The sequence below is a fragment of the Coccinella septempunctata genome, chromosome 4 (assembly GCF_907165205.1).
Source record: "Coccinella septempunctata chromosome 4, icCocSept1.1, whole genome shotgun sequence".
Classification (NCBI taxonomy): Eukaryota; Metazoa; Arthropoda; class Insecta; order Coleoptera; family Coccinellidae; genus Coccinella; species Coccinella septempunctata.
In genome coordinates, this window is record NC_058192.1 from 6,333,406 (window position 1) to 6,349,187 (window position 15,782).

General features: G+C 34.0%; 1 protein-coding gene across 1 annotated transcript; it reads right to left on the reverse strand.

Annotated features, from left to right (window-relative positions):
- Nucleotides 1-3,633: 3,633 nt before the first annotated feature.
- LOC123312478 lies at nucleotides 3,634-7,023 on the reverse strand. The gene is made up of 3 exons (XM_044896926.1): nucleotides 6,937-7,023; nucleotides 5,979-6,068; nucleotides 3,634-5,096 (listed from the first exon to the last, which is right to left on the reverse strand). Exons 1-3 carry the CDS (start codon nucleotides 6,949-6,951, stop codon nucleotides 3,822-3,824), a joined length of 1,380 nt encoding a protein of 459 aa, XP_044752861.1. The 5' UTR covers nucleotides 6,952-7,023; the 3' UTR covers nucleotides 3,634-3,821.
- Nucleotides 7,024-15,782: the final 8,759 nt, after the last annotated feature.

Genomic DNA, 15,782 nt, shown 5'->3' on the forward strand with positions numbered 1-15,782 from the left:
GGTAAAAATATGAAACAATTTCTTCTGCACTTCAAGGACCTTTTTTGGGAGAAGTGAATAGGAAAAGCGATTAAATTATAATTTACCTTGCTCTCGCAGTGTAGTCAACTGTGAACCGGCTGATATCACTCTTATTTCATAGAGAGATGTTGATACAATAATTATTTGATTCGAAACGTTACTTCTGTGAATTGAGAACATTTTTATAAAAAACATTTTCCTCCAATTCTTTAGCGTCTTGATGAATATGTTTCCATTCATAATTAAAAATTCAGAAATAACTATAGACTCGGTACGTCAGAGACAATAGTATCTGGAAAATAGGATGTTTTCGTAGATCACTGTAGTTCTCAGATTTATTACTAGAAGAATTGCTTCTTCGAATGTGCATCACTCCGATCTGTGATGATTTTTTTGGAAGATAATTGACTCAAAAAGTGAACTTCGAAAAATTCCCAAAAGGATGGGGTCAGATAAGAATTTCCATCTACGGTTACTTTTATTGAGAGAAAAACTCAAAAGCTGACCTTCGAAAAATCCTGAAAAAGATGGGTTCAGTTAAAAATTCGTCATTCAGTCATCAAGACTGAACGGTCGTTCCGAGATGGATAAAATTGTCAGATTTAATACAAGAAGAGTTTCTCTTTCAGAATATGTATCAAATTTCCATCTACGGTTACTTTTATTGAGAGAAAAACTAGTCGAAAGCTGACCATCGAAAAATCCTGAAAAAGATGGGTCCAGTTGAAAATTCGTAAAGGCCGAACGCTTGCCCCGAGATGGATGAAATTGTCAGACTACTTACTAGAAGAGTTTCCCTTTCAGAATATGTACCACATTTCCATCTACGGTTACTTTTATTGAGAGAAAAACCAGTCGAAAGCTGACCTTCGAAAAATCCTGAAAAAGATGGGTTCAGTTAAAAATTCGTCAAGACCGAACGGTTGCCCGGAAATGGATAAAATTGTCAGATTTAATACTAGAAGAGTTTCTCTTTCAGAATATGTATCACATTTTCATCTACGGTTTCTTTTATTGAGAGAAAAACCACTCGACAGCTGACCTTCGAAAAATCCTGATAAAGATGGGTTCAGTTAAAAATTCGTCAAGACCGAACGGTTGACCCAAGATGGATGAAATTGTCAGACTAATTACTAGGTAAGTTTCCCCTTCAGAATATGTATCACATTTCCATCTATGGTTACTTTTATTGAGAGAAAAACCACTCGAAAGCTGACCGTCCAAAAATCCTGAAATTCGTCAAGTCCGAACGGTTGCTTCGAGATCCCTGTAGTTATCAGATTTATTACTAGAAGAATTGCTTCATTTTAGGAATGAATCACTTTCGGAATCACTTTCCGATCTGTGATGATTTTTCTGGAAGATAAGCTACTCGAAAAATTCCCAAAAAGATGGGTTCTCAGATTCATTACTAGAAGAATGGCTTCTTCGGAATGTGCATCATTCTTCGATTTGTGATGATTTTCATTATTTCAGTTTTTTTGAAAAATTAATGGGACTTTCATGTTCATGTAATTTCTCCACGAAATTAATGAGGTATCTAAATTTGCGGAATTCTAACGCCCCCATATTTGCCTTTCAAAATATGGGCAGATATATGAATTAATTAGGTACTCATTTGCTAAATTAAGATTGACAGTAAACTTGATTTTGAGCCGTTCGTTATATAATTTTTGATACTTGAATCGTGAAATTATTCCCACATGTTCCACTTCGAATGTAGGTAAGTTCAATGCGAAACAATTTTTAAGCCGAAGAATGTGAAACGTTTGCTCCATTTGGGTTGGCAACCCATTCGCAAAGCTCATTATTCAATCCAATTAGGGTTTCCTGAAAAATCTTGCACAATTCCGTACAGCTCGACGTAATGAGTGACCAATACTGATAATGGAGGACGACAAAGATAATGGACGAAATGATATAGAGCCCATTTTAATTTACGTCCGATTGATACAACAGTTTGTATAATATCCACCCACCAGAGATATCTGCGAACGAATTTGAGATCTGTTCAAGAATTATGTAATGACAATACGTGACAATATTAGGCTTTTAAATAAATTATTGCAGCAGGAAGAACTGGTCTGAATAGACTGATATGCATCTGCTGGTGGCAATACTGTAATTATTGGCACGATGATCGATTTAGTAGATCTGATCGATTTATACATAATCTTCGGTGGATTGGTCAAGAGACGATATGGTGAATTATGAGGTTGCTGCGCAAATTATAGTGCCAGGTGGCTGCGAAATTGTGAAGAAAGAAGTGTGAAAATGTACAGGAAGTTTCGTTCACCGCTCATTCGATCAGCGAAATAACTTGACAATTATAGTTGTGAATTTTAATTTTTATTACAAACTCTCGTCTTTCAATGATTCACTTCACAAGGTATTCTGTATTGAAGATTTTTTTCATTCTTTTTCTTTAGCCCTGTATATAACAAGAAACGAAGTAAGTGAAGGCGATACCTGAATAAAGCTACAATACAAAAATATTTGAAATCGGCCAAAGAGTTCAAGAGAAAATGAACTACAAACATATCGTTGATATTATGTCAGTTCCCATAGTTTGCCGGTGTATTTACATATATTATCTATGAGATAATTCTTATACCACTGTTTGAGATTGTCACAATTTTGAGAATTTAAATATAAATTTAAGTCCTAGAACTCAGCCAGTTTCAATAATCTTTCTGAGCTTTTCCATTTTGAGAAGAAACAGATCATCGAAATATGTTGAGTGATACATATTGGAATAGCAATATTGATTTAAGAATTTCACCTTAATAAGAGAAGTTTTCATTTCAAGTAAATACAGAATAGTATCAAGTATTAAATTTATTGAGTATGGTCATTGAGTGGGTTTAATACTCAATGGTATGGTTTAATCATAGCCCTCTAATCACAGTGCTGAGAGAGCTGTGATTTAATCCAAGAACAACAATTTCGCTTCGTTTATTGGTATAAACTGCTCCTGCATACAGGCAACTCAAAATACATGCCAGAGCTTTCAGTTTTTCCATTGAGTTGAATAGTCACTGGTTTCTCTTATGTTTATAATAATTTCAATGATGATAACGATATGAGATTTGAGCAGAAATTCAACATTGACTCGAAAGGTGACTTATAAGAATTCCCAAAAAGATGGGTTCAGTTGAGAATTCGTCAAGACCGAACGTTTGCTTCGAGATCGCTGTGGTTTTCAGATTTATTACTAGAAGAATTGCTTTTTCGGAATGTGCATCACTTTCCGATCTGTGATGAAAAAGATAGGGAAGGTTAAAAACCGAGCGGTTGCACCGAGATCAATGAAGTTTCGAGATTTACTACTAGAAGAGTTGCTCTTTTAGAATATATATGACATTTGGAGATGCGATGATTTTTCTGGGTGGAACTCCGAAAATTCCCGAAAAGATGGTAACTGTTAAAAATTTTTGTAGACCGAACAGTTTCGTCCAACTCTAATTGAGACAGAAATAACAATCCCTTTTATGAGGAATAAATATTCTGAAAGCAGTAACAAACAAGTTTTATTCAACAAATGTACCTTAAAATTATATTGCACATATTTCTCTCGAAACCAAAAGTTCCACCAAAATCAACAAACTTAAAATTGTTTTCTAGTTGAAGTTATGTGAAGAGGAGAGAAACCAATAATACACTCATGCGGTATTACCAGTTGCCTACATTCTTTCATATCGTACAAAATTGATATATTATATAAAAATGAAATAACAAAAAAGTATAAATAATAATAAATAAATAACAACAACAAAAATCTACAAATATTTCATGTAATACTAACGAAGAAAACGAATATGTTTGGCATATCTGACCAACTGGTTTCTGTTCGGTACAGATCTATGAAGTCTATTGTACTCTGTTCTACGACCATCTTTTCTCAATTCCCCAGTCTTGTAAAGAAGAGGTAGAAGCTGCTGCTGACTCAACAGTAAAGTCTCATATTTATTCCTCCTAAATTTACTATTTCCCCTTGAAGAGTAATGTTTTAGACCAGGCGTCATGTTGACTTTTAAATTACTCTTATAGGTATTTGGTACCATTGGTTGTGTGATCAGGTGACTTGGTTTCGTGGTTATTGGAACAAATCCAGTCTCGTATACTGGCTCGCCAAGTTTTTTGTTATAGTCGTCAATGAACTTTTGCACTTCTTCAGGAGTGAACTGATGGGACGGTTGAACACTGTTGTCTTTCGTTGAATACTTAATAGTTTCGCCAGATTCCTGATTTCCATCAGAGTTCTTGAGTAGGTGGGTTAAATCAATATTGATAGGGTTGAGCACGTTTATGTCCACTGGAACTTTGTTGGCGGAATCAGGGAGAACGTTTAGCGTCAATGGAAGTTGAGCTTGAGCGTTGTTCACTTCGTATTGCGCATTATCATCGTTTTGTTTTTGGTTTTCAACAATCTCCTTGACCTCTTGTTGTTGTGATTCATGCTGTTCTTCGTCTTGGATCTGACCATTGTTCTGGTTGGGTTCGTAAGCGTAGTAGCTTTGAACTTGAGGTTGAGGCTCAACTTGTTCCGATTTTGTATTTTCTTCTGAGGCAGTTTCCTGTTGTTGTACGTAGTAATAGGCTGGTTGGTGTTGATTTTGCACCTGCTGATTTTCTATTTGCTGGTTTTCAGACAGCGAGTTCAAATGTTGTATCGCCAAGCTTTGAATTTCTGAATAGCTCTCCGGTAATTTGTACTCATGCTGAACTACAGTCTGTACTTCTGTTTGGCCATGCGAGCTCAACCCTTCTAAATTACTGCTATAGGAGCTGTAGGCGACCGAAGTCTCTTTGCTTGGATTCAAGTTCAAGTTGTTGTGACTGACAGCTGCTTTGTTTTCCGTGATTGGATGGACAGAATGTTGATCGTACTTCACTACTGCGTTGAAACCATTTTTGTCGTCAGCTGTATATTGTACTGTTCTAGTTGAACCATCGGCTTCTACCAATGAATATTCGCCACGGACCACGTTGTCTTTCTTTTCTTCCCATTGGTTCTTCACGTCTCCTGTGTGTGGATCTTTCACCCCGTAGCTGAAGCTGTAGTCCGTTGATTTCTGAAAAATCAAAATTTTTCATGAATAATTGTACCCAAAAATGTTAGAAGTCATTGCTTGGGCTGTGCGTGGCGACAGGTGGATGCGAAAGGGCTCTTTGCGTTCCTTAGGGTCGGTAGATTTTAGTAGACACCATAATTTTACCGAAACGCATCCTAGGAGAAATTAACCTTCGAAGATAAGGGTTAGGAAATTCAACCCTTAGAACCCATATTCTAGACGAGTTTTTCGGTGGTTTTGTTACTTATTGGATCATGTCATCACGAACATTAAATTTCAATTCGAGCCCTGTTTCATAGCAAAGGTTTCGATCAGGTTTTTGTTAATATTTTGTCGAAATAATCCTTCCGTTATCCAAGTTCCGAAACTCTCTGTATCAATACGTAGCTCCAGGTGGTGAAGATACATTACGGGACTCGAAAGTTTTTAAATTCACCTTAAGAAGAAAGTTGCACCGGATATATGGCGATCGGAAAGAATCAAACAGGTGTCAGCGCTACAAGGATATCGTGAGTGTATCAGAAGAGCATCATCTGTATAAAAATTCAACAATGTCGTACATCTTGATTGATGGAGTATGAAGAGTCATTTATAATTTCACTTTCTTTCAGTTCTTTCGTCTCTAAATCTTGTGAATACCATTTCGAGATATCATGCCCGAAGCCTGACAATATTGATTATTCTAAGAATTGTTCTATTTGCAAAAATATTCGCAATTTCATCGGTTTTTTATGGATTCGTAATGCATCTTTCATTTGATGCAACAGGAATTCTGAACTATTTACATATACCTAAGTCATATTTCAAATTGTTATTCGCGCAAAAAAAAACCGCTAAAAATGATCCTAGTTTTTCTGTGAGGACCCTTCCTTACATACTTACATATTCATGAGCTGGTGCATAATTATGAAGACTGATCGGACGACTTTCACAGGATGCTGCCAAAATGATGGTCACACACAAAACCACTTCCTGAGGAAATCAAAAGTTAATCGAATAAAATCAGATGATATAATCTATAGCGACAACTTTCGTTATTTCACATTTCCAGTAGAAATTATCATTTCTCCTGATTGAAATGATGACATTTACATGGAGGAATGAGGAAGATTTCTTATTTGCATGAACCATTCTTCTGAGATGAAAATTTTCACCGGTATTTTTTTATATTCAATTTTTACTCTTCGATCAACTTCAATTCCTGAATACTCAACTTTGAGTTAAAACTTTTTTTTAGATTTGACTGATATGAAATTTGAATAGGTGGCCGATGTTCTAAAAATTGTCGAAAAATCAAAACTCTCAAGCCATATACATAGAAATGTATGACAAGGGCCTTCATTAACACATTGGTTCGTGAAACTTGTACTTCATGCTGGAATACCAACTGAATTTCTTAAAATTGGTGATATCCTCCAAACATGTCACATGTGCTTTTTGCTTTACAGGGAATTCAGGTGCCGTATATTAACGCTCATCCAAATCACCCCTACTTGATTTTTTCAAATATTATATCTTCGAAAGATATCAATTTAAACTGAGATCTTTTTCCTTGACCCATTATTGAAGGTTCAGAAGAGCTTTAAGAAACATCCAAAAGCTCATTAGTGCCATCATAAGCATTATTCTATAACACGAGAAATAATAAAAATTATTGTCAAGTTTAAATTAGAACAGAAACTCCAAAAAAAAAAGAACGCGAAAAAGTAAGGGCTTGGATTGAATAAACCTTCATGAGGCACCTGAATTTTACCTGAGTGCTTTTTTATCCAGCCACATAATAATGAATAGTTCCTTTGCACTATGCACTTGAAATACCTCGAAAAAAATATTATTGTACCTTAAAGATCCCCATGGCGAAGTCAAGTTCAAGTTTAAACGCACATAACCACTTTCACGGACTGCTCTGATGTAGCAAATCCAAACATTCATTTATAATATCTAGCTTCTTGCCCCTACCCAGGAAGGAAGGAAGATCATTTCTTCGAATTTCTATGAAAAATAAAGAGATTGATTTGCATAATTAAGAATCTATCTCTGGAATAAGATCGTTACCTAATGATGATCAGGGATAACCAATCATTGCTCAAAAATAATTATATTATTCTTTAGTCATTAATGATGGCTCCTCATGAATGAAAATTTGAAAGTGTCTGAGGAAAGTGATAAATGAGCCCAGCTCTATTTGTTGTGCCTTTGCAATTCTTTTGCTGAAATCTTAACTAGAGTCAAGGTTGGTCCTACAGAGTTTATTTTTATTGAATACCAAAGAATGATAATAGGAAGTTAAACCCACAAAAAACTCTGAATCTGAATTCTAATAAGCATCTATTTATAGCCCTCATTTTAGAGCTGAGAATAATCAGAAGAACTGCAGCTTCTTCTGATTGCTGTATAGATGAACTAACAAGGCAATGCAGAGTTAATTCTGTAGTTTCCTTTGAGGAGATGAATATTTCACTTTTTAATTTCACCCCTACATGTTCATTCTCAACGAGAACGTTAATCAGTGTACTTGTTTAATTCTCATTAAACTGTAGAAATGGTATTGTAACGTTGATTGCAATATTCATTGGATCCCAGGAATTCGCTCACCGCCAATAAAATATAGGATCAGTTCGATAAAATATTCCAATTTATTATCAGTTGGTGTGAGAAAAATTGTGAAAACAGGAGAGCACAACCTGTTTCACAGATGGGAGACGTCCTGAAACTGACCTAGACAGGATTATTTTCGATCGAGCAGGTTTCATTCGAATCAATTTCTACGTCCATTTATCGCATATTTGGTACTGAGACAGCCCATAGCAATTGCAGAGAAATCAAGAATAAATCCCATACTAAGATCTTGAGAGTAATTCCTCAGATCATATCAAAATACTTTCTATGCGTGGTGTATGTCCAATATCACTTTGTAGGAAACATTTACTTTCCTTAAAAGGTATGCAAAATCGGAGACAATATATTCTCCGTTTCTTTCAATCAATGGAAACGAATCTTCACATACCGAATATGTTAAGTTATGCGAGTGATCTCTCAATTTCAACCGAAGGAGAATCTCTGAATGGAGTATTTCATTTCCCATATTTTAGATTTGTTATGACTGCATCACTCCATCTCTAAATTTCAGGTGAAAATATTCAGTATATATTATGAATTTGTACGAAATATTACACCTTCTGATTTCTATATTTTCTTCTGTAGCTCGAAGTGCATAGAAAAACTCAGTTTGTCAATTCCACAAGCTTGTTCATATTGTTTCATTTCCAGAAGATAAAAACTGTTTCTGCTAAAATTCTAAATGAAACCTTTTATTGGCCAAGCTTGTAGCTTCATTTTTTTAACATCGAAAATCTCAAAAATCTCATTGTGAAATCCTCTACGTTATATATCCCACTTCTGAATATTCGTATTTATTTTTCATGCCGACTAATTAAATTCTACCACAACACGCACTGAAGGAGAAGGAATGAATAATAATGAATTGGTCAAAGATTTTTAGTGAATTTCTATACCGAGCATCTGGCGCCATCAGAATTTCCTTCCGTGCTGTGATGTAAGAAGATTTCCGTTTATTTCTTTGTTGTGATGACCACATCGTCAACAGTTGGAATACGGTATGGATCGGATGAAGAAAATTAATTCAATATCAGTAGGTATATTATTCGATTACGTCATATGCAGATTTATGTAAGATTCTTCAATAAATTTTGGCAATTTCACGCCAAGCTCACGTTCCATTTCAACTGAGGCAGATCAATAAAGCCATCGAGTATTTAATACATACTCAATGATGAAGCATACCAAATTACGTTATCAATATACTGGAATGAGTATTCTGGATATGGATTGTGGATCTGTTGAGTTGATCTCACTGAATTTATTCCTTTATGTCTTCAGAAATGGCCTACAAGAAAAGAATACCTTAATACTCAATTGTCTTTATGCACGAATGAATTAATTATTGTTGAGTACTTTTACTGAAAGTTTCACCCTGATCAATTGTAACGCTCATGAAGAAGTTACCAAAATAATGAGAACTGCAATTATTTCCATGAACACGATTTCAATGAGATACATTCATACTCGCACATTGTGGCTGATCTATTTGCATTTAAAATTCTAAATTCCTCTATGCCATGAAGATTTGAGAACAATGGAAATTCGGAAAGGAAACTGCTATTATATAGGAATATCAAGATTGGTCAGTTTGATAAAATGAAAGGCATGGATGGAGTCTCCAGGCAACAATTTCTTGCATATAAATAGAGAAGATGTTTTTGACATTCCAAGCTTGCATTTTCTAGTAGCTTTTTTCTCTGGTACAGAGGACATAACAGCTATATTATAATGAATTACTTGCTCATCGATCATCAATCAAATTACGTTTCAGAGGAAAATTTATCCATACGTTGTAATGTAGGAAATTTAATGTGAATATTTCGGTGATGATCACCATCATGTTTGTCCATAGGCATAGTGACAATTTCTTGTGTAAAAGCACCTAAGAATGTGGTGAAGATGCTGTATGTCAGCTCGTATGGTTTTCCGTTCTTGTCAAGAGGTGGCGCAAAAATAGGAATACAGAGATTTTTATATCAAGACAACGGTACTTAAATCTGGTTGCATGATTGTGGAATACTGTACGAAACCGGTTTAGTTTGCAGCGTTACCTACACGAAATTCAGTGAACCTAGTTGAATACCTGGTAGATCTTGAGAAAAGAATAACAGAAGACTTCATCATTCTTGATATTTGGATGAAGATTTACTCAAACATTTCGTAAACTGTCTAAGAAGATTTCTAACTTATAGTTTTCTTCGTACTCCTTTCCACGAAAGTGGAAAACTTCATCATAAAAGTGAAATTTTTCCATATCCACAATAGATGCCAAGTTCAGCAGAAAACTTCATTTCATCTTTGCAATGTATCTTCAATGTGTGAATATTTCAAGGACTATGATTTATAATCATTCAAATTTTGCTTCGATTAAATGCAACAAATTTTTCTCTTCGACATATGCAAAGATCTGGGAAATATATTTTGAAAATTTCAGAGTAGTATTTTCTCCCAACCTTGAGAATTGATTTCACAGAACCTGAAAAGAAACATAGTGCCATTTTTACTACAAAACCAAGTTATAAGAATGTAGAAAAAAGATGTTGGAATAGAAGGATTTCTCATTTTTCACTATAGATCATCTTAATCGTATCATTTTTGTAAATTTTCCTTTTATTGAAGGACATAAATTGCTCTAAAACCATATTAGTGTCATATTGAAGTCCTATTGAATAGAAATTTACAAAAAATTCATATCCAAAATGGACAAATTAGAGAGATGCAGCATTTCGTGTCCGTTTTCCAGCAATCCATGTTCTTCTAGAAAAATATGTTCCACAACCTTCTTGATCTTCAATTTGGGCGTACATGTATATGATACTGAACTCGATCACCTTCCCAGACCACACCCCAGATTTTTTAACATCTGAAAATCCTTTGTTCGTATAGCAATTAACTGGTATATTCACTTGATCCAACCTAAATGTCATGAAATTTAGTATGTGAAAAATTATGCAAGAGGCTACTGCAATATTCATCATTATTATATCATCAAACAACACATACCTATCAAAAGGTTATTCGAAGGAGAAATTGAATGACTTTTTTACATCAATAAGAATATAGATATATTCAAGCACGAAAGAAATGTAAATCAATTATTCATCAAAATTAATATTAGAGAATATTATCTGCATTAAGTTAGGTACTCATCTCTAAATAACTTTAACTTCAGTAAGGTAATAGTGGAAATTCAAACAGGATCAAACATATTAATCTGATAGAAAACACATACTATTTCTGCATTTTCACACAAAAAATCAACGCTCATACGGCAAAACCATCCTATGAGTGGAAATGGCATTCTTAACCGGTGTGTACTAGAGTTCTCAATAATAGCATGAATATGTATGAAAGAATTTATGAATATTATTCCTTGGTTTACCTAAAAATAATAAAAATATATCGATTCTATTCATAACGCTCTACTTATTCGACAACAAATGTCATCATTTTCGTTGCTGTACTAGGTATACTGTATATTGTGAAAAATTCTATTCATTATGCATAGGATAAATAAGAAATTCTGAATATTCATTATGTACAATCATGACATCAATATTTCGGTTCATTTTTCGAATTGCTCCAATACGAAATTGTGGGAAGAATTATTGATCGCATTTCTCACGATATCGTAAATAAATATGGATGAATGAAAATTCATGAAGGTCGAATTTGTTAACGATCGAAAATAGAGAATCAGAAAAATTAATATTTAGATGGTTCGTTCACAATGATCCCTTTGTGTATGATGTACCTACTCTACCTAATAAGTGTCGAAAAATAAACAGAAAATTACGAAAGTTGGCAATGATGGTCCCTTTGTGCTCTAATTATCCGATCTACTTTCTGACTTGTTGTTTCATAAGTACATTTTAAAGGTTAATACCGTTTAATTCATACCGTAAAAGTGATGTGGAGCTCGTATTTTGAATAGTGATGGTCAAGATTATCTCGTTGAGCTTGTATGATCCAGTTTAAATGTCATCTGAAAATGGGTTTATTACCAATGAAGACAGCCTATTACATCATCGTGTTGTTAATCGAGCAAGGAAGGTTTTCGGTGCGCAATCAATTATTTTGGATATCTTTTAGGACATAAGAAGAATGCTATTTGACCAATTGATAGTATTTTATAGTTAGTTTTAGTGTTTAGCCTCACTGCTTATGATTAAAAGCGTTTGAAATTAGTCTACAAGTGGGCTTTAAAATTTGGAAGATTGATGTTTTATATAAAAATATATAAAGCTGTTTTGAATGAGATCTTGAAGCTAAAATATTCACTCATTTATATAGTTCATTCATAAAAAGTTTATTTAGAAAACTCAAAAAGCTACTCCTATAGTTTTCGTTGAAGCTGAATGATAAAATAGCTCAAATGCTGTAGCAAACGATAGTTTCTAACAGAAAAATACAAAATGGTGAATGCTCCAATTAGAGAGGATAGTATTTTGAGAAGGGAATGAAAGAAGAACATCTATCACAATGTCTTTTGCCGAGATCCTTAACATCTCAGAGTGCTGCTTCCTTCCAGGTCGTATTTGCACTTCATGATTTTCGTTCAAGGGTTTTTTGTACACTGAATCTCGAAGATTCAAGTAGCGGATTGATAGACTGTAATTGAAGCGTGCAATGTTCGTTAATTAGTTAATCCTTACTGAATAACTCGATATTTTCAAGTGGAACAACTCTCTGTTACTTTTTCCACGCTTATTATTTATAAAATCTTCTTGAGTCAAGGTGTACTGAATGTCGATGACATTTTGTGGTAAATAAACAAATCTGAGGTCGACAAGTGTCTGGCGAATTATTTGTTCGAATTTGTTCCTCAGATCAAAAATTGTATTTCGGGCAGGTTGTAACAATGCATGTTCAACTCTTTGAAGTAGTAAACTTGTCCATAATTCTTATTTATTCATATACATATTACACATGCAGATAACAGGAATAAGGTACATAAATGTCTCTATACAAGCCTTAAGATATAAGAACAGTGAATCTATATTATACATCGATTATCTAGTTTTGAGGAAGAGGGGTTTGGGGAATCGTATAATTGTAGTAGATCCAACGGTTTCTGAGGCTGCGAAGGATGAAAACCTATTATTATTATTCAATCGCTAATTAATATCATCGATAACGTACACGTGCGAGACATACAGTCTGAAATGTTTCTAACGAGTAGAGTCTAGAGGAGATTAGCAATGATTTGAAGTGCATCGCACGAACGTTACGAAATTTAGCCTCTTCCTTCTTTTCTTGATCCCAAGATCATGCAAACGTCAGTGCATTCAGCCTCTTATACAATCGTCGTCGTCAATCGCAGAAGAGTGCTTCGTGAGAATCAGATATTGCCTTATTTTCTCATTCTAGATATCATCGGTAGACTGTTTCCTATGTCTCCTACTTTGTATGTAAATGTGCTTAATCGTTCTGAATCCAAATAATGGGTTTGTAGTTCAGGAAGCACTGATTGTTCCAGCTTCTCTGGTTGGTTATCATTCTGGTTGGGTAATCGAACTATAATTCTATCGTTTCTTCAATTCCCTACTGGGTAAGATACTGAGAGCAGGTTAACTGAACCAAGGCAGATTCAAATTCTCACATTCTACTGCTGTTGAATGAATGATGAATTTCGAAATTTCCTTTCGGGATTATAAAGAAACGAAAGAGCTAATGATCCTTTTTTTCATCTGAATGCGTGGGTTGGCATCAATTAATAGTTTATTTAGGTTGCAAAGAATTCGTTGTTGTGCTATTGCTGACAATTAGTAGATAGCCGTATTGACTACAATCACGTTAATGAAAACTTTATTGTATATTTCATCAGATTGAAGTGATTTTGTTGAGTTGTAATTAACGACTTCGCAAATTTGCTATACTGTGTCCGCTGAAAATGGAATATGGATTTGGAAACAACATTTGTATACCTGATACTTTCGAACAGGGCACGCCTTTTTCATCTATAATTAGGAAACATAAAACTTTATTAGATTTTACTTTCTAGGTATATTGATTCAAGTAATCAAACAACTGTTTTCCAGTGAATTATTTCATCCAACTCAATTGACAGTAGATAATTCATGAATGAAAATATGTGTACAGAATGTGCACCTAAATTTCAAATCCACAAATCGAAGTCATACAAACATTTATTTTTCTTCTGACTCTGTAAGCTCTCATGAGGAATGTTTATTTGTGTCGAAACTATAGAAAAGCAATAGGAGAAGTTTGAATATCTGTAGTCTACGGGTGAGGAGGTGAGAAAATAATATATAATGTAAGATTTTTTTGTTCGATTTTCATTTTAGACAGTTAATGTTTCTTTTTCAGACATAATTATACTTTGAATAAGATCTACAGCGCTCGCAGGGTGTGAATCATAAAAATTATTCCACTTTCTTTATCGATTCAGCAGATTCAGTCATAAATTGCCTATGCCATAAAATTAGGAGGACTCAATCTGCATAACTAAGACCAGTGGCAATATTTCTTCGTTTTTTGCTATGGTTCCTCACCTTGAAACAGCTAACGTTAATTATGAATGATATATTACCAGCTTCTCAAGAGAAACTATGCAAAAATTCTAAATGCAATTCCCTTTTCCCTAGTTTGATCATATGTATCAATAGCATGTATGCAATATGCGATTTAGCCATTACCTGAATCGATATCGTAAAAGAGATAAATATTTATTCACAATGTAAATAAATTATATTTGAACGCTAATTATCTTGTTTGCTGGGAACGTCGTTATATTAAAATAACGGTATAAAAGAAGGAACTGAATCTCCTCTCTTACCTCCAGTTCTTCTTTTAAAATTCTGAAGAATTTTTTTTATCTGATCCCCATCTTGAACCCTAATAGATTAAGTAGTATCATCTTATCATTGTTGATGAATATTTTTGAAAACTCAATATACTGAAAATTTCCAAATCAGTTCCATATTTCCCTGGCAAAATGCGAATTTCTTTCCACGAATTTTTCTCAAGTACAGCATTCAATTCACAGTAAAAATATAAATTAACTTGCTGATTTCATGTGAAGAATGCTTGGAATGAATTTCAAGCAAGATCATTCTGTTACGATTATGAAACAGATTTATTACACAGATTGTAAATTGTCTGTGAAAAATTGTACTGAGTTAAAAAGTACCAACATCACTATGTAAAATGAATGTTATTTATATGTACCGGCAATGGTAAGACACATATATGGTAAATATGCAAATAAGAGCAATTCTTCAGAGACTTAAGATCTCTTCGATCATGCAATGTAACCAGATGTGGGCGACAAGTATTTTTTAAATCGGACAGTTGTACTTAATTTCGAATAAATTCCTTTTATGAATTATAAGACCATTGTTGTACGCCTGCCCTGGGAGAAATACTAAAGAAAATGGATTCCGCTGTAAAAAGTATTAAATCTACCTGAAAATTCAATTTGAATCAATTTTAGTAAATAGGCTTGATTTGTCTCTCATTGGACAAACGGTTGAGCAGAAAAATTTTCTAGTGTTTTACTTGTATTCTCAGACTTTGATCATCATGGAGGTTTTCAAGCTCTTAGGAATTTTTGTTTAGTTAGATTTTCTCACGAGATACTATTTTCGGGAAAAATAAAAAAAATAAGTTCCGTGATATCCTTACTTGTTTGCAAAACGTCTCAGAAACGTTGTTATTTGCTCCTATTGATTGATAAAGTTCAAAATATGTTATCTATACGTCACAGACTGCATATCATTATTGGTAAAAATATCAAGGATAATGCTGTCATTCTGTCATTCCATAAATCAATAAGAAACGTCCAAAATGTCAATGTGAAGTTTCCTCATCAATAGCCGCCTATTCAATCGATTATGCCAGTCCTAAATGTTTCTCGAAACTTGACTAGATAAAGTTTCAGATACCGCTCTATACAACTTAATGCTTCTGCGACCTTGCACAATGATAATTAAAATAATGGAACAGCTGTAATGTTATTAGCCTATAAGTTGACCTAAAGATTGCACGGATTCAATAGTCAATAATTGATTTTGGAAATGACACATTAACACCTTGATATGA

Excerpts from the sequence above, each read along its gene's own strand:
- LOC123312478 (XM_044896926.1), bottom strand. Across the intron at positions 5,097-5,978 it reads ATGCACCAGCTCATGAATAT|AAATCAACGGACTACAGCTT; the intron begins GTAAGTATGTAA and ends TTGATTTTTCAG.